This window comes from Prionailurus viverrinus, unplaced genomic scaffold (genome assembly GCF_022837055.1).
Source record: "Prionailurus viverrinus isolate Anna unplaced genomic scaffold, UM_Priviv_1.0 scaffold_49, whole genome shotgun sequence".
In the NCBI taxonomy this organism is placed as follows: Eukaryota; Metazoa; Chordata; class Mammalia; order Carnivora; family Felidae; genus Prionailurus; species Prionailurus viverrinus.
Window position 1 is genome coordinate 2,472,907 of NW_025927612.1, and position 26,603 is coordinate 2,499,509.

Sequence of the window (26,603 nt, forward strand, 5' to 3'; positions counted from 1 at the left end):
AGTGAGATAGCCCCTCACACCTGTCAGAATGGTTAAAATCAAGAGCACAAGAAACAACATGTTGGTGAGGATGTAGAGAAAAGGGAACCCTCTTGCACTGTTGGTGGGAATAAAAACTAGTGCAGCCACCCTGGAAAACTGTGGAGTTTCCTCAACAAGTTAAAAATAGAGCTGCCCTTCAACCCAGCAATTGTGCTAGTAGGTATTTACACAAAGAAAATGAAAATACTAATTTGAATAGATATATGCACCCCTATGTTTATTGTGGCATTATTTATAATCGTCAAAATATGGAAGCAATCCAAGTGTCCATCCATAGATGAATGGAAAAAAAAAGATCTATGTATAGAAGTACACATATGCACACACACACACACACACTGGAATATTAGCCATAAAAAGAATGAAGTCTTGCCATTTCCAACAACATGGATGCATCTAGAAGGTATAATGCTCTGTGAAATAAGCCAGTCTTAAACTGGAATTTACAAAGAAAGTTGTTAGGTTGCATGCTCTTTCCTGCTTTTGCTTTTCCTGGTGTATTCCTCTCCATCTGTGCTACGGGCCTGGCTGGCTGCCTTACTGTTTTATGACAAAAATGTTTAGGAGTTATGGAATGTGGCTGGTGATAGTATTTGGATTTGGGCTCCAGGAAAAGCCTCCTTAGGCCTCTGGTCTAACTCCTTGCCTTGAGGAAGTGGCAGGGAAGGATTACTAGAAAGCTTAGTGTTGGATGTATGAACAACATTAGAGTTCTCCAGATAAATAAAATGAATAGAATCTCTCTATGTATATGTGTGGATACTTACATATGTTTATATACACATACATATACACATATATATATGTTTGTATGTACAAACAGAAAGATTGATTTTAAGGTATTGGTTCACAAGACTGTGGAGGCTTGAAAAGCCCCAAATCTTCAGGATAGGCCAGTAGCCTGGAGACCCAGAAAAGAGGTGCATTTGGAGTCCCAAGGCAGTTTGCAGGGTTAATGGCTGAATTCCTCTCTTCCAAGGAAGTCAGTCTTTTTCTGTTAAGGCTTTTTTTTTTCAACGTTTATTTATTTTTTGGGGGGACAGAGAGAGACAGAGCATGAACGGGGGAGGGGCAGAGAGAGAGGGAGACACAGAATCAGAAACAGGCTCCAGGCTCTGAGCCATCAGCCCAGAGCCTGACGCGGGGCTCGAACTCACGGACCGCGAGATCGTGACCTGGCTGAAGTCAGACGCTTAACCGACTGCGCCACCCAGGCGCCCCAAGGCTTTTTTAAAAAAATGTTTATTTATGAGAGAGAGAGAGAGCACAAGCAGGGGAGGGGCGGAGAGAGAGGGAGACACAGAATCAAAAGCAGACCCCAGGCTCTGCTCTGTCAGCACAGAGCCTGACGTGGGGCTTGAACTCATGAACCACTGGATCATGACCTGAGCCAAAGTTGGATGCCCAACAACTGAGCTACCCAGGTGCCCCTCTGTTAAGGCTTTTAATTGATTGGATGAGGCCCATTGACATGTGGGGGGGTAATCTGCTTTACTCAAGGTCCACTTATTTTTTTTAAATTTTTTTAATGTTTATTTATTTTTGAGAGAGAGAGAGAGAGAGAGAGAGTGGGGGAGGGGCAGAGAGCGAGGGAAACACAGAATCCAAAGCAGGCTCCAGGCTCTGAGCTGTTGGCCCAGAGCCTGACGTGGGGCTCCAACTCACAGACCACGAGATCATGACCTGAGCCAAAGTCGGGTGCATAACCGACTGAGCCACCCAGGCACCCCAAGGTCCACTTATTAAATGTTAGTGTCAACTACAAAATACCCTCACAGAAACATCAAAAGTAATGTTTGACCAAATGTCTGGGTACAGTGGCCTAGTCAAGTTGACACATAAAATTAACCATCACAGGTACACCCTTTATCAACTTGGCACCAAGACCCATCTCCTTAAAACATTCTTAAACTCTTAATAAAGATAATAACAAGATTCTACTTAGACCTAATGTGGTACAACGATCCTGTGTACAACCAAAACTACAATACCCCTTTCCCCAGTAGAGGATGCACAGTCCTTCAGTAATATTTGCTCTTCTCCTTGACATCCTGGAACTTCAGTACTATGATGTAAAGTTAATACTTAAATACTATGATATAAATTCAATGCACTCCATATTATAGGAGGATAAGTGAGGGAAGAAAGCACATTTTAGGCATACAAACTTACAAACATTGATAACAAGAGAAGGGAAAATATTCATGTCAATTACAATCCCTGTTTCTGTAACTGATCACATAATCATAGCTGGTATTCATAATGCACAATTACACTGACATGAATAATCTAAAATAGTCAAATTGATCAATGGTAGTTACCAGGGCCTGAAGGGAGGGGGAAATGGAGAGTTACTAATCAATGGGCATAAAGCTTCAAATCAGCAAGATTAATAAGTTCTAGAGATCTGCCATATAACATTGTACCTATAATCCATAGTAATGTATTATACACTAAAGAAATTTATCAAGGGGGTAGATCTTTTAGGTCTATCCTAAATAGAATAAAATTTTATAAAGAGATACTCTTAAATATAAAGACACAAAGTTAAAAGTAGAACAATATTTTAAAAAGTAGAATATATAAATATATATTATAAAAACAGAAGGCATAGAAAGCTAGAATGGTTATTCAGATATTAGAAAAATTCCAATCATGTTAGAGATTTTAGCATCACTCTTGTGGCAAATTGAAATGTGCTCAATGATCTTTTATCATTAGTTAATTGCAAAATAAAGCCACGATGAGATATCACTATCTACCTGATGTAGAATGGCCAAAACTAACCAGCTGGCAACATCAAATGTTGGCAAGGATATGGAACAACTGGGACCCTCACACATAGTGGGAGTATAAAAGGGTACAAACTCTTTGGAAAACAGTTAAGCAGTTTCTTATAAAGCTAGATATACACCTAACCTATTACCTAACACTTCCACTTTTAGGAATTATCCAAGGGAAATGAAAGCATATTAGCACACAAAAACTTTAACACACATATTTATAGTAGGTCTTTTCGTAATAATAAAAAACTAAAAACAGGCCAGATGTCCATCAAAAGTTGAATGTATAGGGGCGCCTGGGTTGCTCGGTCAGTTGGGCATCCGACTTCCACTCGGGTCATGATCTTGCGGCTCGTGGGTTAGAGCCCCGCGTTGGGCTCTGTGCTGGCAGCTTGGAGCCTGGAGCCTGCTTCAGTTTCTGTCTCCCCTTCTTTCTGTCTCTCTGCTGCTTGCTCTCTCTCTCTCTCTCTGTCAAATATGAATAAACAATTAAAAAAAATTTTTTAAAAGTTGAATGTATAAACATAGTGTGGTTTAATACAGCTGAATAACACTGATGAAAAGGAATGGATCATTAATACATGCAAAATATGGTTGAATCTCAAGCTTCACTGAAATTAGTTACACTTTTGACTCCATTTATCTGAAGTTCTAGAACTTCAAGACTAATATGGGGTAGGAAAAAATAAGATCAGTGGTTGCCTATAGGAAATGAGGATGAGACTAATTCGGAAGGGGCCTAAGAAAACTTTTCATGTGATTTATCAGTCCAACTCTTTAGTATTTAGCCTAGAGAAACGAAAATTTATATTTATACAAAAACATGTCCATAAATGTTTATAGCAGTTTATTCAAAATTTCCCAAACCTGGAAACCAGAATGTCCTATAATAAGCAAATGATTAAACAAACTGTGATATACCCATATAATGGAATAATACTTGAACATAAAACATAACTATTGATATATTCTAGTTGAACAATCCAGATAAACCTGGAAAGCAGTATGTTGAATGATAGCAGCCAGTTTTAAAGGTGACATACTGTATGAATATATTTACAAGATGTTCTGGGAAAGGAAGTTCTACAGAGATGGAGAACAGAGCAGTGGTTATTCTCAAGATTAGGTCTGAGGAAAGGGTCTCGCTAATGTTGAGTTTAAACTCCTCCAAAATACAACTGCTTCAGCATTCATTTTATGTGGATAAGTGACATGCAGGGGTCTTGAGAAAACAAGAGCCTACCCTCAAGTGCATGCCCTAGATGACAACCAGCTGAGTCACAAGTAAGTGTAAGAACCTGACAAGACTTCCCCAATCACCCTAGTGTTAGTCTCTCCTGCCTCCCAGGTCCTCCCTTTGTGGGTCCCTTAGATAAGATTTCCACAGAGCTTAACAAAACACCATTCTTTTTTGTTTGTTTTGAATTGGTCAATCCATCCTCAGCCTGGAAACCCAGAAAGATTTCACCTATGAACCTTAGTAAAGGCATATGCCCAGTTCCTGTTGCCCCCTCTCTGCTTATGCCCTGCCTTGACCTCCCCATGTGGCCCGCCAGGCATGCTGTGTACCTCTTCAGGAGCTACGAGTAATACACCTCTCTGTTTCATTTTCCCTTTCAGTCTCTGTTGAAACTTGGCTAACCATCGCACACACTTACCCTGGGTTCTCCTTAAATTTTTTAAGTGTATTTATTTTGACGGGGGGGGGGGGGGGTGGGGAGAAGGCGGGGCAGGAGCAGAAAGAAGCCGAGAGAGGGAGAGAGAAAGACACTCGCACTGGGAGCTCAGAGACCCATGTGGGGCTCAATCTCATGTACCCTGAGATAATGACCTTAGCCAAAATCAAACTCCCACGCTCAACCAACTGAGCCACCCAGGCACCCCGGGGCTCTCCTTAAAAGTGTTAATTTAACAAAAATCACAACTAAAAAGGGACAGTAGTACCAAATCAGAAACTATTCTGTGTCGATGAAGCTGTTCCATAGCCTGACTGTGGTGGTGGATACACATATGTATACAAATGTTGAATTCATAGAACTGGGCTCCAAAAGAGGTTGATTTTTTGTATAATGTAAAACATAAAATAAAAAACAGAAAAGAAATAACAGCATCATGGATTGCATACTCTAGTATCATCCCTAAGATTTAGTAAATTCTTACTTTAGCATAATTATATATATATATGCATATAAAATTTTACACATTTAATTTTATTATATATATACATAGGTATGCATATAAAATTTTATACATTTAATTTCCTTTAACTCTTCTAATCACAGTTCTAAAATGGAGGGCAAGTATTATGCTATCATTATAAAAATGAAGAAATTTAAGTTTCAGTGAAACACCAGTATCATAGCAGGAAAGCAGCAGGCATAAAATGTCTTACTGATCAAATTCAAACTACATAAAGCATAAAGAAATAACACTAAAAAATGTAGGACTCACACTTAGCCATTATTCTGGCTTTGAGACCCTATGGTCTAGTGCAAGATACTTATGCAAATTAACGGTTCTGGGGCAAGAACTTTTCCAGGGGCAAAGTTGATACATAAGAAAGCCAAGGAGTGAGGCCTTGCCTGGTGCCAGTCTTGTATGCAAATCATGGATCCTGGGGCTGGGCCTGGCCAGGTGCCCCCTGTGGCTGGGTGACGGCCTGTTTACCCGCGTGGCCGAAGGCGTCTCCCAGAATCTGTAACCGAACCGGCCCGAAACCCAGCTCGCCGTCCCGCGTGACCCCAATTCCAACCTGGCAGGGTGCTCGCTCGCCAGGTCCCCCCGCCCCGGTCACTCGTCACCCCTCGCGTCAAAGCCTCCACCCGAGCCAGCCTCTCCCGCCCAGGGCCACCGCCTGCATGATCCCCGAGACAAGCTGCTCTGCTGGGTCTTCCCCGACCACGACCCCGCCCCACGCCCCCACTCCCCCCCACCCCCGACGAGGGACGTCCCACGACCACGCCCCACACACCAGCGACAGAAGCACTCACACGGGTTTCTCCAAACACTTTATTGGCTTTCAGTGACTGCCTGAGGCACCAGGCCGGCCGGGGCCCACCCCGGCCAGGAGTAGGCCTGGCGCCTGCCGGACCCCACGTCGCGTGGGACAGCTAGTTCCAGCCCGGGACCGCCTGGGAGATGATGGTGGACTGGAAGAAGGCGCTGAGCAGCGGGTGGTTGTGGACCACCATGTCCACGACATCCGGGGTGATGAGCCTCCTGCCGCTGTTCCGGGCCTCGATGCCGGCCAGCTCCAGGACCTTGGCCGTCAGGGACTGGATGACGGCCGCTAGGAAGATCGGGGCGGACGCGCCCAGGCGCTGCGAGTAGCGGCCCTCCCGCAGGAGGCGCTCCACATGGCTCACGGAGAACGTCAACTCGGCTCGGGCAGTGCGGGAGCGGACCCGGCTCTGGCCACTGGACGACCCTCGACGGCTCCTCCTCACAGGCATGCTGGGCCTCGGCTGCGCTTTCTCGGACGGGCCTCGGTCTGGCGTGCGCTGCGGGAAGCGGTCGGGTGCGGCTGGATGCGGTCGGGTGCGGCTGGATGCGGTCGGATAGGGCTGGATGCGGTCGGATGTGGCTGGATGCGGTCGGGTGTGGCTGGATGCGGTCGGATAGGGCTGGATATGGTGCGATGTGGCGGGAAGCGGTGTAAAAAGCCAGTTGGCCCGAAGTTTCCGACCGGCAGGGTTCCAAAGCCGCTACTCTATATCCTAGAGATCACAGACCGACCCCATCATTGGTCGGGTGCGCGTTTTGGGACACGTACATCCGGTGAAGTCACTGCTTTCCCATGGGCCCCCGCTGCAGAGAAACAGTGCTGGGCGGGAGCCTGCTCCCTGGAACCCCTGTTTGAAGGAACGCTGGCTTTTGGCTGGGCGGGCGCATTGTGCACACCCAACACCCGTGTAGGAGCCAGCGGCCCCGAGTATACACTAGAGGGGTCGGGCGACCACCACGACCGTCTAGTTCCAAACCGTGGCAGCACCCCTCAAAGGAACCCCTGTACGTGTCAGGCAGCCAGTCCTCACCGCACCCCCCTCCCCCCCACCCCCGTCCTCGGGAGCCCCCAGGCAACCGCTAGTCGGCTTGCTGCCCATAGGGGTTCGCCTGTCCCGGACACTTACTTCTTTCTGCACGCGGGATCGCTGGGCGAATAGGCGGCTTTCTGTGCCTGGTTGCTTTCCCGTAGCGCAGCGTTGTCACTAGGGTTCGTTCGTCCGTGTGGGAGCGTGAGCCAGCGCTTCAAGCCTTTTCACGGCTGAGTAATATTCCACCGCAGGGACACACCGTGTGTGGCGGCCTATCCCAGTTCATGGGTTGACAGGCAGCTCCGCCATTCCCACCTTGCGGCAGATGTGAACAGCGCTGCGCCGAACATTTCCTGCACAGGGTTCTGTTTGAGCACCTGTTTCTGATTCCCTAGGGTAGGAAAATTGCACTGGGACTGCGATTGAGGGCTCGGGTGCTAATTCTGCCGGTAACTTACTGAGGAGCCGCCCAGCGGATTCCCACAGCAGCTTTGCATTCCCAGCAGCAGTGTGTGAGTCCCAGTCCTTGCGCACCCTCGCCCCAACTCGTCTTTTTGCCTTTGTTTTGCTTTCTTGTGCCTAGAAGAGCCAGCCTACTGGCTGCCAAGTGGTGCCTCATGGCGGTTGTGATTTTCATCGCCCTGTTGGCGCATGATGTTGAGCGTCTTTTCATGTGCCTCTTGGCCATTTGCACATCCACTTTGGAGGAACGTCTGTTCAAGTCCTTTCCCGTTTTTTAACTGGGTTGTTCGTTCGTGCTTTCATTGTTGACTTGTAGGTGTTCTTTATGCATTCTGGAAAATACACCCTTATCCCATGTGTGATTTGCAAATGCTTCTCCCATCCTGTGCGTTTTGTCCTTTCACCTTCTAGACAGAGTCCTTTCATGCACAAAAGTTTTTGGTTTGGATGGTGTACAACTTATCCTCTTTCCACCACGCCCCTTCTTTTGTGGCCGCGCTTTTGCTGCCATATGTAAGGAACTGTTGTGTAGTTAAAGCCAGGGGGATTTATATCTATGTTTTATTCCAAGAGTTTCATAGTTTCATCGCTTACGTTTGGGTTTGTGATCCGTTTTGGAATTCATTTTCATACGTGGTGTGAAACTGGAGCCCACGTTCATTCTTTTTTCTGTCAACATTCAGTTTTCCCAGCACCGTTTGTTGAAGAGATTGCTCATTCCTCCATTGAATGGTCTGGGCCCCCTTGTTGAATATCAACTATTCATAAATCTATGGGTTTATTTCTCACTGTAAATTCAAAAACATTGACCTACATGTCTACCCCTGTGCCAGTACCACAGTTTACGATTGCTGTAGTTTTGAAGTAAGTTTTGAAAGTGGCACGTGTGGATCGCACAGCTTTGTTCTTCTTTCCAGATTGTTTTGGCTGTCTCTGTCCCTTGCATTTCCATATAAATTTAGGATTGGCTTTCACGTCTGCAAAAGATCACTGAAAAGGTTTTTAAAACGTTTTAAATGTTTATTTACTTTTGAGAGTGATAGACAGAGTTCAAGTGGGGTAGCAGCCGAAAGAGAGGGAGACACAGACTCTGAAGCAGGGTCCAGGGTCTGAACTGTCAGCACAGAGCCTGATGCAGGGCTCAAACCCACAAACTGCGAGATCCTGACCTGAGCTGAGGTTTGCCACCTAACCAACTAAACCACCCAGGCTCCCCGATCATTGAAATTTTGATAGAGACTGTATTGAATCTATATATTGCCTTCGAGATTATGGCCATCTTAACAATATTAAGTATTCATATCACTAAAACAGAATGGCTTTTCATTGATTTAGGCCCTCTTTAATTTCTTTCAGCAATGTTTTCCTTTTAGCAAATATAATCTTGCACATCTATTGTTAAATTTATTCCCCAGTATTTTATTATTTTCGATGATATTGTAAAAGGGATTCCTTTCGCTTTTTGGTAAGTTTTTATTTAAATGTCAGTTAACATATGGTGTATAATTAGTTTCAGGTGTGCAATATAGAGATTCAACACTTCCATAAAACATCTGGTGTTCATCACTTGTGCACTCCTTAATCCCCATCACCTATTTAACCCATCCCCCCACCCATCTTCCCTCTGGTAACCATCAGTGTATTCTCCTTAGTTAAGAATTTGTTTCTTGGTTTCCCTCTCTTTTCCCATTCTATGCTTGTTTATTTTTTCTTTTTTTTTTTAAACGTTTATTTATTTTTGAGACAGAGAGAGATTGAGCATGAATTGGGGTAGGTCAGAGAGAGAGGGAGACACAGAATACAAAACAGGCTCCAGGCTCTGAGCTGTCAGCACAGAGCCCGATGCAGGGCTCGAACTTATGGGCCACGAGACCATGACCGGAGCCGAAGTCGGATGCTCAACTGACTGAGCCACCCAGGTGCCCCTATTTTTTTTCTTAAATTCCACATAAAAGCGAAATCATATGGTATTTATCTTTCTCTGACTAATTTTGCTTAGGATATTATTCTCTAGCTCCTTCCATGTCATTGCAAATGGCAAGATTTCATTCTTTTTTTATGGCTCAGTAATGTTCCATTCTATTTATGTGCAAACCCCATCTTCATAATCCATTCACCAGTTGATGGACATTTGGGCTCTTTCCATAACTTGGCTATTGCAAAGAATGCTGCTATAAATATCAGGGTGCATGTATCCCTTGAAATCAGTATTTTTGTATTCTTTGGGTAAATACGTAGTAGTGCAATTGTGGGATGTAGGGTAGTTCTACTTTTATTTTTTGAGGATCCTCCACAATGTTTTCTAGAGTGGCCTCTCTGTTACCCCCATCAACAGTGCAAGAGGGTTTCCCTTTCTCTGCATCCTCTCCAACACCTGATGTTACTTTATTTTAGCCTTTCTGAGAGGTGTGAGTTGATCTCTCATTGTAGTTTGATTTGTATTTCCCTGATAATGAGTAATGTTGATCCTTTTTTCATGTAGCCATCTGTATGTCTTCTTTGGAAAAACATCTATTCATGTTTTCTGCCAATTTTTTAATTGAATGATTTGCTTTTTGGGTATTGAGATTTATAACTTCTTTATAGATTTTGGATACTAACCCTATATCAGGTATGTCGTTTGCAAGTATCTTCTCCTATTCTGAACACTTGCTTTTAGTTTTGTTGATGGTGTCCTTCACTGTGCAGAAGATTTTATTTTGATGATGTCCCAGTAGTTTATTTTTGCTTTTGTTTCCCTTGCCTCAGGAAACATATCTAGTAAGAAGTTGCTATGGCCAGGGGCACCTGGGTGGCTCAGTCAGTTAAGCGTTCGGTCTTTGGTTTTGGCTCAGGTCATGATCTTGTGGTTCGTGAGTTTGAGCCCCACGGTGGGTTCCATGCTGGCAGCATGGGGCCTGCTTAGGAGTCTCTCTCTCTCTCCCTTTCTCTCTGTCCCTCCTCTCATCATGTTCTCTCCATCTTTTAAAATAAATGAATAAACTTAAAAAAAAAAGAAGTTACTATGGCCAATAAAAGTAGTTATTGCCAGTGTTCTCCTCTCAGATTTTGATGGTTTCCTGTCTCATATTTAGGTTGTTAAACCATTTGAATTTATTTTTGTGTATGGTGTAAGAAAGTGTTCCAGTTTCATTCTTTTGCATGTTGCTGTCCAGTTTACCCAACACTGTTGAAGAGATTGTCTTTTTCCCCTTGGATATTCTTTCTTGCTTTGTCAAAGATTAATTGACTATAGAGTGGTGGATTGACTTCTGGGGTTTCTAATGTCTTCTATTGATCTATGTGTCTATTTTTGTCACAGTACCACATTGTCTTGATTACTACAGTTTTGTAATATTACTTGAAGTCAGGAATTATGGTGCCTCCAGCTTTTCTTTTCTTTTAAAAGGTTGCATTGATTATTCGGGGTCTTTTGTGGTTCCATACATGTTTTAGGATTGTTTGTTCTAGCTCTGTGAAAAGTACTTTTAGTATTTTGATAGGGATTTCACTGAATGTGTAGATTGCTTTGGGTAGTATTGACATTTTACCAATATTTTTTCTTCCAATAAATGAGCATGGATGTTTTGCATTTCTCTGTGTCTTCTTCAATTCCTTTCATAAACTTTCTATAATTTTCAGAGTACAGATCTTTCACCCCTTTGGTTAGGTTTATTCCTAGGTATCTTATGGTTTTTGGTTAATTTGTGAATGGGATTGGTTCCTTGAGTTCTCTTTCTCAGAAAGAGAGAGAGTTCATTATGAACTGCAACAGATTTCTGCATGCTGATTTTATATCCTTTGACTTTACCAAATTCATGTATCAGCAGTTCTAGCAACTTTTTTGGTGGAATCTTTTGGGTTTTCTATGTAGAGTACCATGGCATCTGCAAAGAGTAAAAGTTTGACTTCCTCCTTGCATTTTGGATGCCTTTTATTTCTTTCTGTTCTTTGATTGTTGTGGCTAGGACTTCTAGAACTATATTAAATAACAGTGGAGGAGCCAACATTCCTGTCTTGTCCCTGAACATAGAGAAAAAGCTCTCAGGTTTTCTCCATTGAGGATGATATTACCTGTGGGTTTTTCATATTTGGACTTTATTATTTTGAGGTACGTTCCCTCCAGACCTACTTTCTTGACAGTTTCTATCACGAATGGATGTTGTACTTTGTCAAATGCCTTTTCTACATTCACTGGAACGATCATATGGTTTTTATCCTTTCTGTTATTGATGTGATGTACCACATTGATTGATTTGCAAATACTGGACCAACCTTGCCTCCTAAGCAAATCCCAGTTGATTGTGGTGAATGATCTTTTAAAATGTATTCTTGGATTTGGTTTGCTAGTAGGATTTTTGCATCTATGTTCATCTGGGAAATGGGCCTGTAGTTTTCTTTTTTAGTGGAGTCTTTGGTTTGGGTATCAGGGTAATTCTGGCCTCCTAGAATTAATTTGGAAGTTTCCCTTCCATTTCTATTCTCTAGAATGGTTTGAGAAGAATAGGTATTAACTCTTCTTTAAATATTTGGTAGAATTCACCTGTGAAGCTATCTGGCCCTGGACTTTTGTTTTTTGGGAGATTTATTACTGATTGAATTTCTTTTCTGGTTACCAGTCTGTTCAAGTTTTCTAATTCTTCTTGTTTCAGTTTTGGTTGTTTATATGTTTCCAGGAATTAATCCATTTTTTCCAGGTTCTCCAAGTTGTTGGCATAGATTTTCATGATATATTCTTATAATTGTATTTCTGTGGTGTTGGTTGTTATTTCTTCTCTCTCATTTGTGATTTTATTTATTTTGGGTCCTTTCACTTTCCTTTTCAATAAGTATGGCTAGGGGGTTACCAATTTCATTATTTTTTTTCAAGGAACCAGCTCCTGGCCTCATTGATCTGTTCTAGTGCTTTTTTATTTTCTATATCCTTTATTTCTTCTCTAATCTTTATTATTTCCCTTCTGCTGGCTTTAGGCTTCATTTGTTGTTCTTTTTCTAGCTCCTTTAGGTATAAGGTTACATTGTTTATTTGAAATTTTTCTTGCTTTTTAAGGTAGGCCAATATTGTTATACACTTCCCATCTTGGGACTGCTTTTGCTGCATCCTTAAGGTTTTGGATTGTTATGTTTTTTCATTCGTTTCCATGTATTTTTTAAATTTATTTGATATCCTGGTTGACCCATTCATTCTTTAGTACTATATTATTTAACCTCCATGTATTTGTGGTCTTTCCATTTTATTTTCTTGTGGTTGAATTCAAGTTTCACAGCATTTTGGTCAGAAAAATATGCATGGTATTATCTCAATCTTTTCGTAGTTTTTGAGGTCTGATTTGTGACCTAGTGTGTGATGTATTTTGGCAAGTGTCCCATGTGCACATGAAAAGAATGTGTATTCTGCTGTTTTAGGATGGAGTGTTCTGAATATATGTTAAGTCCATCTTGTCCAGTGTATCATTCAAAGTCATTGTTTTCTTGTTGATTTTCTGCTTAGATGATCTGTCCATTGATGTAAGTGGGGTGTTAAAGTCTCCTACTATTATTGTATTATTATCAATGAGTTTATTTATGTTTGTTATTGATTGTTTTATATGTTTGGGACCTTCCAAATTGGGTGTATAAATATTTACAATTATTAGGTCTTCTTGTTGGATTGTCCCCTTTATTGTGATATAGTGCCCCCTTCATCTCTGTTACAGTCTTGGTTTAAAGTGTAATTTATCTAAGTATTGCTACTCTGGCTTTCTTTTGATGTCCATTTGTATGATATATGTTTCTCCATCCCCTAATTTCAATCTGCAGATGTCTTTAGGTCTAAAATTTATCTCTTGTAGGCAGCATTTGGATGGGTCTTATTTTTTTTAATCCATTCTGACACCCTATGTCTATTGATTGGGGCATTTACATTCAGAGTAATTTTGATAGATATGTACTTAGTGCCATTTTATTACATGTTTTGCCATTGTTTCTGGAGATTTTCTCTGATCTTTCCTTGTCTTTGTCACTTTTGGTTTCTCCTTTGCATTCAGAGAATCTCCTTTTTGCAGGGCTGGTTGAGTGTTCATGATCTCTTTTAGTTTTTGTTTGTCTGGGAAAGTGTTAATCTCTCCTATTCTGTAAGATAGCCTTACTTGATAGAGTTTCTTGGCTGTGGATTTTTCCCATTCAGCACGTTGAATGTATCATGTTAAGTCCTTCCTGGCTTGCTGAGTTTCATTGTGAAATCTCCAGCTAGTCTTATGGGTTTTTCCTTGTAAGTTAAGGAATTATTTTGTCTTGCTGCCTTTAGGATTTTTCTTTATTTCTATATTTTGCAAATTTAATTACAATATGTCTTGATGTTGGTCTGCTTTTGTTGATTTTGATAGGAATTCTCTGTGCCTCCCGGATCTGGATGTCTATTTCTTTCCCCAGATTAGGGAGGGTTTCAGCTATTATTTCCTCAAATAAATGTTCTGCTCCATTTTCTCTCTATTATTCTTCTGGGACTCCTATAATATGAATGTTATTATGCTTGGTTGAGTCTCTGAGTTTCCTAAATCTATTCTCATGTTCCATAATTCTCTCTTTTGTTCAGATTCATCATGTTCCATTATTTTATCTCTTATATCACTTCTTAATTCCTCTGCTTCTTCCATCTTGTGTTCATTGCATCAAGTCTGTTTTGAATCTCATTTATTGCATTTTTCAGTTCTGTTTTTTCCTCAAATGATATTGGTGATGATGATAAACAATTACTAAGTACTATTTATTGTGTACTGCTCACTATGGTACTCACTTTATACACATGACCTCATTTCATTCATCACAGCTTTATTAAGTAGATGACATTTTTAGCCCCACTTTGCAGATGAAGAAACAGAGGCTCAAGGAAGGAAAGTGGCTTCCCCAAATTTACCAGGTTAGTCAGAGGCAAAGATAGAATTCAAACCCAGTTTGGTTCAAGTCCATGCTCTTCCTATGACACTACTCTGCCTCAGTCAAGGCATCAGAAAGGGATCTAGAAAGCAGAAGCTGAGAAGATACTGAATATCTGAATTGGATGGAGTGGCCATCATCAATGGGACAAAGGATCAACCAAGGAGAAAGGTGGGGCTAGCAGAGAAAAACCTTCACTGACTTCACAGGTTCACCATAGCATTGACCCTTGTGATCTTCACTTGTGCATAGGATAAATTGCTATGTTTATCTACCTATAAAAAAGTAGGTTAGAACACCACTATGAAACTAACATGGCTTACCTAACTTAAGCCACCAACATGGCTTAAGATGATTTTCACAATTGTTAAAGATGCCTTCCAGGAAGGAAGCTTGGATTCCACTAATCAAGCTAATACTTTATATTCTGGTCCAGAAGTGCTCTGAGCAAGATGGAGGACAAAAGCCAGACTCACTGCTTAAAGCCAAGGAGTAGGATAGAACTACCCACAAACCCACCAACCCCTGAATGTAAATCTGACAACAACAATGAAAGAGAACCAAAAAATAAACTACTACCATATCTGCCAGGGTCTTTGGCTGTGGTGAGCTGTAGGCTTAAGGAGGTGAGGGCACAGACATGGCCCAACTTTACAACTAAGCCACCAGCTGGCCCTGTGAGTAGATCTTCAATATGCCCTAGAGTTCCCTGGGGCAGTGATGGGAATATTTCCTGTAAAATGGTTTTGACCTAACAACTGACATATTTTGCACAGTGTAGAAAGAAGGAAAAAGTGCTGAATGGATTGATTTACTTCTATCATCAACCTTCTACCTTTGGAAGAAGTAAAATTAGAGAATGTGAAAAACACTTCTTTTTAAAAAGTGGGGGGGGGTTGGATGTTTACAAACTATTTGTAAAACATCTAGATATTCTTATGGTTCTCTTAAGATTCTGTTGGAAGGAACTTAATAATGAAGATGATGATTACTATCTATGAATGATCAGCTAGACTGTAAATATGCACAAGGGGGAAGTAATTAATATTTATTTTAGAATATGGAATATTATTTTTTTTGCTTTTTAAAACTCACTTTTATTTATTTTTTATATTAAATATAATTTATTGTCAAATTGGTTTCCATGCAACACCCAGTGCTCATCCCAACGGGTGCCCTCCTCAATGCCCATCACCCACTTTCATGAATTAAAAGCAGTTTCTGTGGCCAATTTTCGAGGTTCTAACAACCTCTGACACTTATTTAGCCATGTGATCTTGGGTAAACCACTTAATCTCTCATTGCCTCTATTTATTCATTTATAAAATAGGTTGCTATGGGGATTAAAAGCAGTTATAACAGTGTCTGGCACACGGAAAGCACTATGAAAGAGTTAGCTATTATTATTGGTCATTATATGCTGTAAACATCTTATTTAATAATTAAAAATTTGTTAGAAAACCCTGTGAGGTAGGTATTTTCCTTACTCTACTCATATGAGAAAACTTAAGCTATGAGAGGTCAAACAAAATTACAGAGTGACAGAGCCTTTAGATGTTGCCTAGTCCAAGGCCTCCCTCCATTTTAAAGTGAAGAAAAGGGGGTGTCCAGGTGGCTCAGTCAGTTGAGTATCCAGCTCTTGGTTTTGGCTCATGTCATGATCTCATGGTTTGTGGGCTCAAGCCCTGTGTTGGGCTCTGTGCTGGGTTGGAGCCTGCTTTGGATTCTCTCTTTCTCCCTCTCCCCTGTCCTCTCTAAAAATAAATAAATAAAGTAAAAAAATAAAGTGAAGAAGAGAAAACTGAAAAGCAAACTATAGCTAAAATAGAGCCTAGAACTCAACAACAAGGCTCTTCCCTTCAGTGATTCTCAAACTTTGATGGGCACCAGAATGCCCCAGAGGGCTTTCCAAAACGCAAACTGCTGGATTCTACCCCCACAGTTTTTTATTTAGTAAGTCCAGGGTGGGGGCTGAGAATTTTCATTTCTAACAAGTGCTCAAATGATGCTGATGCTGCTGGTCTATTTTGGGGACCACCATAACACACCATAGTTTATCCATCTTTTTTCCTTTTCATAAAGGACTACACAGGTTGTGAGGGCACAGAGCACTCATACAGAAATGGGAACCAGTGATGAACCTAAGAAAAAGACATAGCTAGCAGCAAGAGGGTAGAGAGAACAATAGTCCTGGTTTGTGTGGTACTTTCCCAGTTTTAACACTGAGTTCTGAAGCCCAGGAAACCCCTCAGTCCTGAACCCTCCTTAATAGTTTGTTACTCTAGATGAAGATAAACAAAAGTGCTGGTTAACTGCCAAACACAAAAGGACATATTTACTAAGAACATGGTAATTTCTGGTGAATTTATTTGAAAATGATTTATTAATTTATTCTTATTCCAACAAATTTGTATTATGTAGTGATTATGTTAGGTGCTATGGAACACTATGATAGGCGCAGTGCTCCTGACCCACAGATCCCATCCCACCTTAGCAAAAGGTAAAAGTAACTTTACACTGAGCTTGGTAGACAGAGACTCCATGCTTACATATTCAGGGACACAAGAAAGAGATGTAAAAAAGAAACATCTCACAAAGAAAGTTTTCAATGCACCATGGGCAATACTCAAATGATTACCTTCCTTCTTTCTTCCTGTGAAAAGAGTACATTGTAGAAAAGTATGGATTGAAAATTTAGGCGAGGGTGAAATAATTAATGAATCAAGGTCCTAGGTGAGACAGAAGGTAAAGGAAATCCTTTAGCGAGAAAGACTGATCTGTATCCCTGTCTCTCCAGAGCCCTGAATATGTGATTTGCTTGTTATAAATCAATGCTGACTGTAGTTAAAATATAATTTTCAAGGCTAAGTTAAGCAAGACTTCAAAAAAGGTAAATATCCTGATGAATACTAATGGTGACATATTTCAGGAGTATATAACAGTAGGGAGAATAGACTGCATGTTAAAGTGTTACTTCTGCTCTGATTGCTAACGGGTATATTCTTTAAAACCTAGACTTAATTATCAATCTTTTGACCTAAGGATGACAAATTTCATGAAGACCCTTAAAGATTCCTATATACTACAAATAAAATGGAGAAATATTTTGAGAACATACTTTAGGACACTGGATGAGTCAATAAGATAATGCATAAATTACTAAATGTGAACTAGGGACTCTTTGTGAATATTAGATTAGACTCTACTCTCTATCAGAATATTGGTTTTGATTTGTGACTTCTATCCTCACTAATAATGCTTTTTTTCCTCTTGTGCACATAGTAGCCTGGATTCTCTTTCATCATTCTATAGTGGTTAATGAAGTTATTGTACAGCTTCACTTTCAATGAAACCTAGGGGAAAATAAGCCTCATACCCATCTCTCTGTCTCTCTACCCATATGTAAAGGAAGCCATTAAAAAAATAAAAGAAACAAGGTATTAAACTTAACCCTGTCAAATCTTAGCAATTAAAATGTGTAATATTTTAAGAGAAGAAAAAAAAGATCAGCAGAAATGGAGAAAACAGATTGCATCCTAAATTCCGTCAAAAGAAAAAATGCAAGTTTGGATAGTGATGTCCAATTCTTTGGAAGCACATTATCTATCATGATGAGTTCACTGAACAGTCTTACAGACTAACCCTCTGTACTCTCTTGTGGCGTATGTGTGTATATATGCATTATCATATGGAACCTCAGAAGTCTCTAAAAACTTTCTGTAATTATCCCTCACACAATTATTGAACTGATGGTTTTGTTCCACAGGAGCTATTGTGACTTCATAGTTTAACTCCTCAAGAGATGACATGGATGGAGATAACTCTTCTTGTAAGATACAAACACGTGTTTGTATTTAGTTACTCCCTTATCACAGAGCTTGTGTTATGAAGCAATTTCTGTAGTATCTGTAGTTATAGGACACTGTAGGTATAAATGTAGGGTTTCAGTTAAACTCTTTAATCCACAGGTCTATGTAAAGGACTGTCCTAAGGTATCCTCCAGCTCACTGGTTCTTAAAGAGTGGTCTGAAAACACCTGTAAGGATCCTTGAGACCCTTTTAGTGGGCCTGTAGTTTAAAAACTATTTTTATGATAACACTAAGGTGATATTTGCCTTTTTAACTCCCATTATCTCATAAATGTACAGAGGCTTTTCCGAAGGCTACCTGATGTGTGATGATGTCATCTCTCTGATACTGAGAGGGATGTGTGATTTTGTGTTCTTGAATTTTAAACATTTCTCAGTCTTAATATCTAATACAGTTAGTATCAATAGATATAATCCACATCCAAGAACTTTTTGGGGTCCTCAATGACTTTTAATAGTGTTAACGTGTCCTAAGACCAAACATTTTGCTTTATCCTGCTTTATAAAGGCTTTGGTATTCCTAAAATGCTTTCCTTTCTAACTGATCTAGTTGCAACTTCTGTTTTGTGTGATGAGATAAAGAGACAATTTGAAGTAGATATTGACACAATATTATTCTGCTGATATGAAATTCTGGTAGGCAGGGTGTCGGGTGTGTTCATAATCCTAATGCTGTCAATTTTAAGCCTGAAGCCCCAAGAGACGAGCAGTGTTTAATACATCATCCCTTGTTAAATAGCAGCCACAGAGTTGGCGATAGCCAGTGAAGGATTCCCTGCCATGTAGGACACGCCAGTTGTCTATAAATAGAACCTGTGAATGGGCAAAAACAGAGAATAAAACACCATCAGAACAAGGGCAGACCAAAGGAACTCTAAATCAGAAGAGATCACTTAAAAAAAGCTTTAGGTTGTTCTCTGATTACATTTGATGACATATTTTTCTTTTTGAGATTAAACAAACATTTGGAACTTAGGATGTGCATGGCCCTGCAGCAGGCTGGGTGGAAGTTACAAAGATAAGTTACAGTAGGTAATAGGTCCTGCACTTGACAAACTTGTTTCTTGAGTATTCTTTTACTCAAGAATACTTGAGTATCTATTGAGTATCTACACTGGCTTCATTTTATTGTTATTTGACATCTTTAAATCAAAATTATTTGACATCTTTAAATCAAAATTATTTGACATCTTTAGAGTTTGGCACCCACCCTGCCAGGCTTTAGTTTGACCCAAAACTCATTCTCAGGTCTCCTCAACTCTACTGTCAGAGTCCGGTGTGCTGTATACCAACGATGGACAACATCATAAGGCACAGTATTGATGACAGCTCTGTCATAGTTGTTGTATCTAAGATGAAATCACAAGAAGAAAAGATATCCTCAAACACATGTTAAAGACACCTTTTGCTTATTGAACAATTCTATATAAGGCCTTTTCTATATTCATTACTTGTCCTAGATAAGGTGAGAATAAGTCAACGTTTTCTTAGGAATATAGGACTGTAGAGAGGAGCTCCACTGCCTATTGACCATATATATATTTTTTCTTTGGAGAATCTGGGGGTAGGAGATAGAAGTAAGTTCTAGCTGGTTTCTCTTCTTAGGATATGATGTTTTATCTAAAGTACATTCTCTTGGCCAAATTTTACAGAAGCACTGGGGAAATATCTGAGCTTTCTATTCATCAAGCTGAGGTGGGCAAGAGAGGTGATACTAACATGGCTTTATTTTTAACAGAACGACTTAGAACTTCTAAGTGTTTCCCTTTGGGGGGAAAAGCCAAGCTATAGCTTAGTGGACAGTTTACCCAGGGATCTTCATTAATTCATTCATGTAAATCTAACATTTATATGAGCAGCTCCTATGTGCTAGGCGATGTCAGGTGTTAAAGACACAATGATGAACATAGCAGATGTGACCCCAGCCTTTGGGGAGTTTGCATTCTATTAAGAAAGACAAATGAAGAACAAGTAATAAATACATAGATAGTTACAGATGCTATAAAGAAAAAATACCGTAATGTAATAAAAAGTGATTGGGAAGTCTATTTCAGATGGAGTGTTAAGTGAGGACTTTTTTGAAGAAGTGACATTTAAGCTAGTACCTGTATGATAAGAAACCAACAATGTGACATGCTGAGGGAAGAGTGTTCCAGGAAAGAGGAATAGCAAGTAAAAAGCATTAGGATGGAAAGGAGTTTTATTATGTTTGCAGAACAGCAAGAAGGCCATGTGGCTGGAGCTAAGTAAGCAAGGGGAATAATAGGAAGGAATAATGTGGAGGAGATGGCCATAGGCCAGATCATGTATAAGCTTTTAGGCCATGGTAAGGACTTTGGGTTTTATTCTGAGTACTATGGGAAGCCACTGAAAAGCCTTTGCTAAAAATATTGGATTTTTTTCTTTTTTTTTTTTTTACTTAAGTCAAATTAACCTTTTACTGAAGTATAGTACATATACATAAAAGTACATAAATCATAAGCCTGATGAATTTTCATGATGTGAACACATTCCTTCCCCTAGCATCCAACTCAATAAACAGATCATTACCCATATCCCAGAACACTCCCTTGTCCCCCTTTCCCATCTTGTCTCTCCCCTAACTCAAGGATAACTACCATCATGACTTCTGTCACCAAAGATTAATTTTTCTTGTTTATAAACTTTATATAACAAAAAATACTACAGAATGTACTCTGCTGTGTCTGGCTTATTTCATTTAATATATTTGGGAGATTTATCATTGTTGTGTTATAGAGAAGTAGATCATTTATCCTTCATGCTGTATAGAATTTTATTTTGTGACTATACCATAATTTATTCATACATTCTACTGTTGATCGATATTTGAGTAGTTTCCAGTTTGGCACTTTACAAATAGTGCTGGTGGTGCTGATCCTTGATGGCAACATAGGAAACTCCCAAACTCACCTCCCCCCCTGCACATACCAAATCTATAGCTACACATGGCGAAACTTCCTCTGAAAGAAATCCAGAAACTAGCTGAGTGACTCCTAAACATTGGGCAAATGAAAAAAAAAAACTCACATCAAAATGGGTGCAAGATGCTGAGACACAATCTTACTATAAACCCACCCCTGGTGCAGTAATTAGGAGGGAACTCAATTCCAAGCTTCTCTCTGAGGACTGAAGAGTTAAAAGTTTCTTAATTGGCTGTCTACCCAAGGCTTAGTGCAAGGGAGCATACAGATATGCTCAGATCCTGGTCTTGCCTAGAAAGAAATCTACTTGTATACTTTAAAAGCTGCTAACCAAGAGTCTGGCTTCTAATTAGTTTGCATCTAGGTGCTGACTGATATCCTCCCTTTTGGGAGACTGACAGGTCTTGACACGCCATCAACTACTGGGAGGCACTAAGAACAAAAAAAAGTGGCTAAGACAATCATATAAGTTTGAGAAACAACCAAGAGCTAAGGCTGAGCTGATTTATGAGATCCATCTCCTACACAAGACCACTCTGTCAAGAGTGGGAGAGGTGGCTGTTTTATCTAATATGCAGGAACCAACACAGAGTGAAAAAAATGAAGAAACAGAAGAATATGTTCTAACAAAAGAACAAGGTAAAACTCCAGAAACAGACCTTAATAAAATGGAGATAAATGGTATATTTGACAAAGGGTTTTTAAAAATGGCCAAAAGATGCTCACCAAGGTCAGGGGACCAATGCATGACAAAGTGAGAATTTTAACAAAGAGATAGAAAATGTTAAAAAGTAACAAACACAAATACACGCTGAAAAATACAATAACTGAATTTACAAAGTTAATAGAGCAGACTAGATAAAGTGGAAGAAAATATCAGCAAACTCAAAGGCAGAAAAGTAGAATTCATTCAGAGGCACAGAGACCCCTTCCCCCTCCAAATCAACTCAAGGAAGTCCACACCAAGATACATAGTAATTAAAATGGCAAAAAAAAGAGAGATAAAGAAATTTTAAAGCAGCAAGAGAAAAAAGACAGTTAAATACAAAAGAAACTCCATAAGACTGTCAGCTGATTTTTCAGGAGAAACTTTGCAGGAAAGAGGGAGTGGAACGATATATTCAAAGTGTGAAAAGGAAGAAATCTGCAGCCAAGAATACTCTATCCAGCAAGGCTGTCATTCAGAATAGGAGAGAGAAAGTTTCCCAGATAGACAAAAACAAAAGGGGTTCATGACCACTAAATCAGCCCTACAAGAAACATTAAAAGGGGCTTTTTGAACAGAAAGGAAAGACCAAAAAAGTGAGAGTACGAAAGTAAAAAACAAAAGCATTAAAAATAAGTATTTCTCTAAAAATCAGTCAAGGGATTCATAAAAGAATGTAAAATATGACACCATATATCCAAAACATGGGGAAAAGAGGGGTAAAGAATTGGTTCAAACATAGATGGCCATCAACTTAATATAGACTTCAATATGCAGAAAATGTTATGTACAACAAAATCATAACCACAAATCAAAAACCAGTAATAAATATGCAAAGAATAAAGAGAAAGGAATACAAGTGTATCATGAAAGAAAACCAATAAAGCATGAAAGATTGTTGTCTGATTGCTGAGGCTAAGACTTCCAGTACTATATTAAATAGTAATGGTAAGAGTGGATATCGCTGTCTTCTTCATGACCGTAGAGGAAAAGTTTAATTAGTTCTTCCCCATTGAGGATGATACTATCTGTGAGTATTTCATATATGGCCTTTATGATGTTGAGTTATGTTCCTTCTCAACCTACTTTGTTGAGGGTTTTTATCAATAATGGATGCTGTATTTTGTCAAAGGATTTTTCTGTATCTATTGAGAGGATCATATGGTTCTTACCCTTTCTTTCATTAATGTGGTATATCACATTGATTGCTTTACAAATATTTAACCACTCCTGCAGCCCAGGAATAAATCCCACTTGGTCGTGGTGAAGAAGTCTTTTAATATACTGTTGGATTCAATTTGCTAGTATCTTGTTGAGAATTTTTGCATCCATGTTCATCAAGGATATTGGCCTATAATTCTCCTTTTTAGTGGGGTCTTTGGCTTTGGAATCAAGGTAATGTTGGCCTTGTAGAATGAGTTTGGAAGTTTTCCATCCATTTTTTTTTTGGACCAGGTTGAAAAGAATAAGTATTAATTCTTTATTTTTTAAAAAAAAATTTAATGTTTATTTTATTTTTGAGAGAGAGAGAGAGAGAGAGAGCAAGCAGGGAGAGGCAGAGAGAGAGGGAGACACAGAATCCAAAGCAGGCTCCAGGCTCTGAGCTGTCAGCACAGAGCCCAACGTGGGACACGAACCCACAAACTGCAAGATCATGATCTGAGCCAAAGTTGGAAGCTTAACTGAATGAGTCACCCAGGCCCCCTTAACTCTTGGTTAAATATTTGATAGAATTCACCTGTGAAGCTATCTGGCCCTGGACTTTTGTTTTTTGGGAGATTTATATATATATATAATTATAAATTTTTAAAATAACATTTATATAATTTTATAAAAATTATAAAAATATATAAAATTATATATAATATAAAATTATAATTTTATAAAAATTTTAAAATAAAATTTATATAATCATAAAAATATATAATTATATATAATATAATATAATATAATATATATATGTAAAATTTATTGTCAAATTGGTTACAACACCCAGTGCTCATCCCAACAGGCGCCCCCCTCAATGCCCATCACCCACTTTCCCCTCTCCCCCACCCCATCAACCCTCAGTTCTCAGTATTTAAGAGTCTCTTATGGTGTGCCTCCTTCCCTCTCTATAACTTTTTCCCCCTTCCCCTCCCCCATCATCTTCTGCTAAGTTTCTCAGGATCCACATATGAGTGAAAACATATGGTATCTGTCTTTCTCTGCCTGACTTATTTCACTTAGCATAATACCCTCCAGTTCCATCCACCTTGCTGCAAATGGCCAGATTTCATTGTTTCTCATTGCCAAGTAGTATTCCATTGTATATATAAACCACAACTTCTTTATACATTTGTCAGTTGATGGACATTTAGGTTCTTTCCAAAATTTGGCTGTTGTTGAAAGTGCTGCTATAAACATTGGGGTACAAGTGCCCCTATGCATCAGCACTCCTGTATCCCTTGGGTAAATTCCTAGCAGTGCTATTGCTGGGTCATAAGGTAGATCTATTTTTAATTTTTTGAGGAACCTCCATACTGTTTTCCAGGGTGGCTTTTTGGGAGATTTTTGATTACTGATTCAGTTTCTTTGCTGGTTATGGGTCTGTTCAAATTATCTATTTCTTCCTGTTTTAATTTCAGTAGTTTGTATGTTTCTAGGAATTTGTCCATTTCTTCCAGATAGCCCAGTTTGTTGGCATATAATTTTTCATAATATTATCTTATAACTCTTTGTATTTCTGTGGTGTTGATTGTGATCTCTCCTCTTTCATTCATGATTTTATTTTATTTTATTTTATTTTTTTTAATTTTTTTTTTCAACGTTTATTTATTTTTGGGACAGAGAGAGACAGAGCATGAACAGGGGAGGGGCAGAGAGAGAGGGAGACACAGAATCGGAAACTGGCTCCAGGCTCTGAGCCATCAGTCCAGAGCCTGACGCGGGGCTCGAACTCACGGACCGCGAGATCGCGACCTGAGCTGAAGTCGGACGCTTAACCGACTGCGCCACCCAGGCGCCCCATGATTTTATTTTTTGAAACTGTTCTCTTTTATTTTTGATAAATCTGGTTAGGGGTTTATCCATTTTATTAATTCTTTTGAAGAACCAGCTTTTAGTTTTGTTGATCTGTTCTGTTTTTTGTTTGTTTGTTTGTTTGTTTCCATATCATTTATTTCTGCTCCAGTCTTTATTATTTACCTTCTTCTGATGGTTTTAGGCTTTATTTGGTGTTCCTTTTCTAGATGCTTTAGGCATAAAGTTAGGTTGTATATTCGAGATTTTTCTTGCTCTTTAAGGTAGGCTTGTATTGCAACATACTTCCTTCTTAGGATGGCCTTTGCTGCATCCCAAAAGTTTTGGACTGTTGTGTTTTCATTTTCATTTGCTTCCATGTACTTTTTAAAATTTCTTCTTTAATTTCCTGATTAACCCATTCATTCTCTTTTTTGAATTTAAATTCAAGTTAGTTAACATACAGTGCAGTATTGGTTTCAGGAGTAGAACCCAGTGATTCATCACTTCCATAATACACCCAGTGCTCACCCCAACAAGTGCCCTCCTAATGCCCATCACCCATTTATTCTTTAGTAGGATGTTCTTTAACCTCCATGTATTTGCAATCTTTCCAATTTTTTTTTCTTGTGATTGACTTCAAGTTTCATACAATTGTGGTCCTAAAATATGCATGGTATGATCTCAGTCTTTTTTGGTACTTGTTGAGGGCTGATTTGTGACCCAGTATGTGGTCTATTCCGGTGAATGTTCCATGTGCACTAGAAAAGAACGTGTATTCTGCTGCTTTAGGATGAAATGTTCTGAATATATCTGTTAAGTCCATCCGATTGAGTATGTCTTTCAAAGCCATTGTTTCCTTGTTGATTTTCTTAGATGATCTGTCCATTGATGTAAGTGGGGTGTTAAAGTCCCCTACTAGTATTGTATTATTATCAGTGAGTTTTTTTTATGTTTGTTATTCATTGATTTATATATTTGGGTTCTTTCAAGTTTGAGGCATAAATATTTACAATTGTTAGATCTCTTGAAGGATAGATGCCTTAATTATGATGTAATGCCCTTCTTCATATCTTGTGACAGTCTTTGGTTTAAAATACAGTTTTTTCTGAAAAAAGTTATGGCTATTCTGGCTTTCTTTGACATCCATTAGCAAGATAGATGGCTCTCCATCCCTTCATTTTCAATCTGCAGGTGTCTTTAGGTCTAAAATGAGTCTCGTGTAGGTAGCATACAGATGGATCTTTTTTAATCCTTTCTGACACCCTATATCTTTTGATTGGAGCATTTAGTCTATTTATACCCAGAGTGATTACTGAAAGATAGTAATTTAGTGCCTTTGTGTTACCTGTAAAGTTGGGTATTTCTGGTGATGTTCTCTGTTCCTTTCTAGTTTTTGTTGCTTTTGGTCCTTTTTTCCCCACTCAAAGAGGCTCCTATAATATTTCTTGTAGGGCTGGTCTAGTGGTCATGAACTCCTTTAGTTTTTGTTTTCCTGAGAAACTATCTTTCCTTCTATTCTGATTGACAGCCTTCCTGGATAAAGTATTCCTGACTGCATATTTTTCCCATTCAGCACATTTAATATATCCTGCCACTCCCTTCTGGCCTGCCACATTTCTGTGGACAGGTCTGCTGTGAACCTGATCTGTCTTCCCTCATAGTTTAAGGACTTTTTTCCCCTTGCTGCTTTCACACTTCTTTGTGTATTTTGTGAATTTGACTATGATATGTCTTGGTGATGGCTGGCTTTTGTTGAATTTAACAGAAGTCCTCTGTGCTTCTTGTATTTCGATGTCTTCTGTTCCCTTCCCCAGGTTAGGTAAGTTTTCAGCTATAATTTACTCAAATAATCCGTCTGCTCCTTTTCC

At 39.4% G+C, this 26,603-nt stretch overlaps 2 protein-coding genes across 6 annotated transcripts in view; both read right to left on the reverse strand.

Moving 5' to 3' along the window:
- Window positions 1-5,818: 5,818 nt before the first annotated feature.
- Window positions 5,819-15,921, reverse strand: LOC125159283 (histone H2A-Bbd type 2/3-like). Of its 2 annotated transcripts, none has more exons than XM_047847444.1 (3): window positions 14,539-15,921; window positions 6,956-8,311; window positions 5,819-6,541 (listed from the first exon to the last, which is right to left on the reverse strand). In XM_047847444.1, exon 3 carries the CDS (start codon window positions 6,275-6,277, stop codon window positions 5,936-5,938), a length of 342 nt encoding a protein of 113 aa, XP_047703400.1. In that variant the 5' UTR covers window positions 6,278-6,541; window positions 6,956-8,311; window positions 14,539-15,921; the 3' UTR covers window positions 5,819-5,935. The 2 variants fall into 2 exon arrangements, with proteins under 2 accessions (XP_047703400.1, XP_047703401.1); XM_047847445.1 differs by lacking the exon at window positions 14,539-15,921 and adding an exon at window positions 14,076-14,086 and having other exon boundaries at window positions 6,956-7,242.
- A 644-nt stretch (window positions 15,922-16,565) lies between these two features.
- The window catches only part of TMLHE (trimethyllysine hydroxylase, epsilon), a 74,875-nt gene continuing 64,837 nt past the window's right edge, over window positions 16,566-26,603 (reverse strand). For all 4 annotated transcript variants that reach the window (XM_047847439.1, XM_047847434.1, XM_047847436.1 and 1 more), the window contains 2 exons: window positions 19,295-19,433; window positions 16,566-18,897 (listed from right to left, as the gene is read on the reverse strand). In XM_047847439.1, the coding sequence (XP_047703395.1) occupies window positions 18,766-18,897; window positions 19,295-19,433 (271 nt within the window). In that variant the 3' untranslated portion in view covers window positions 16,566-18,765. The remainder of the gene's footprint in view (window positions 18,898-19,294; window positions 19,434-26,603) is intronic.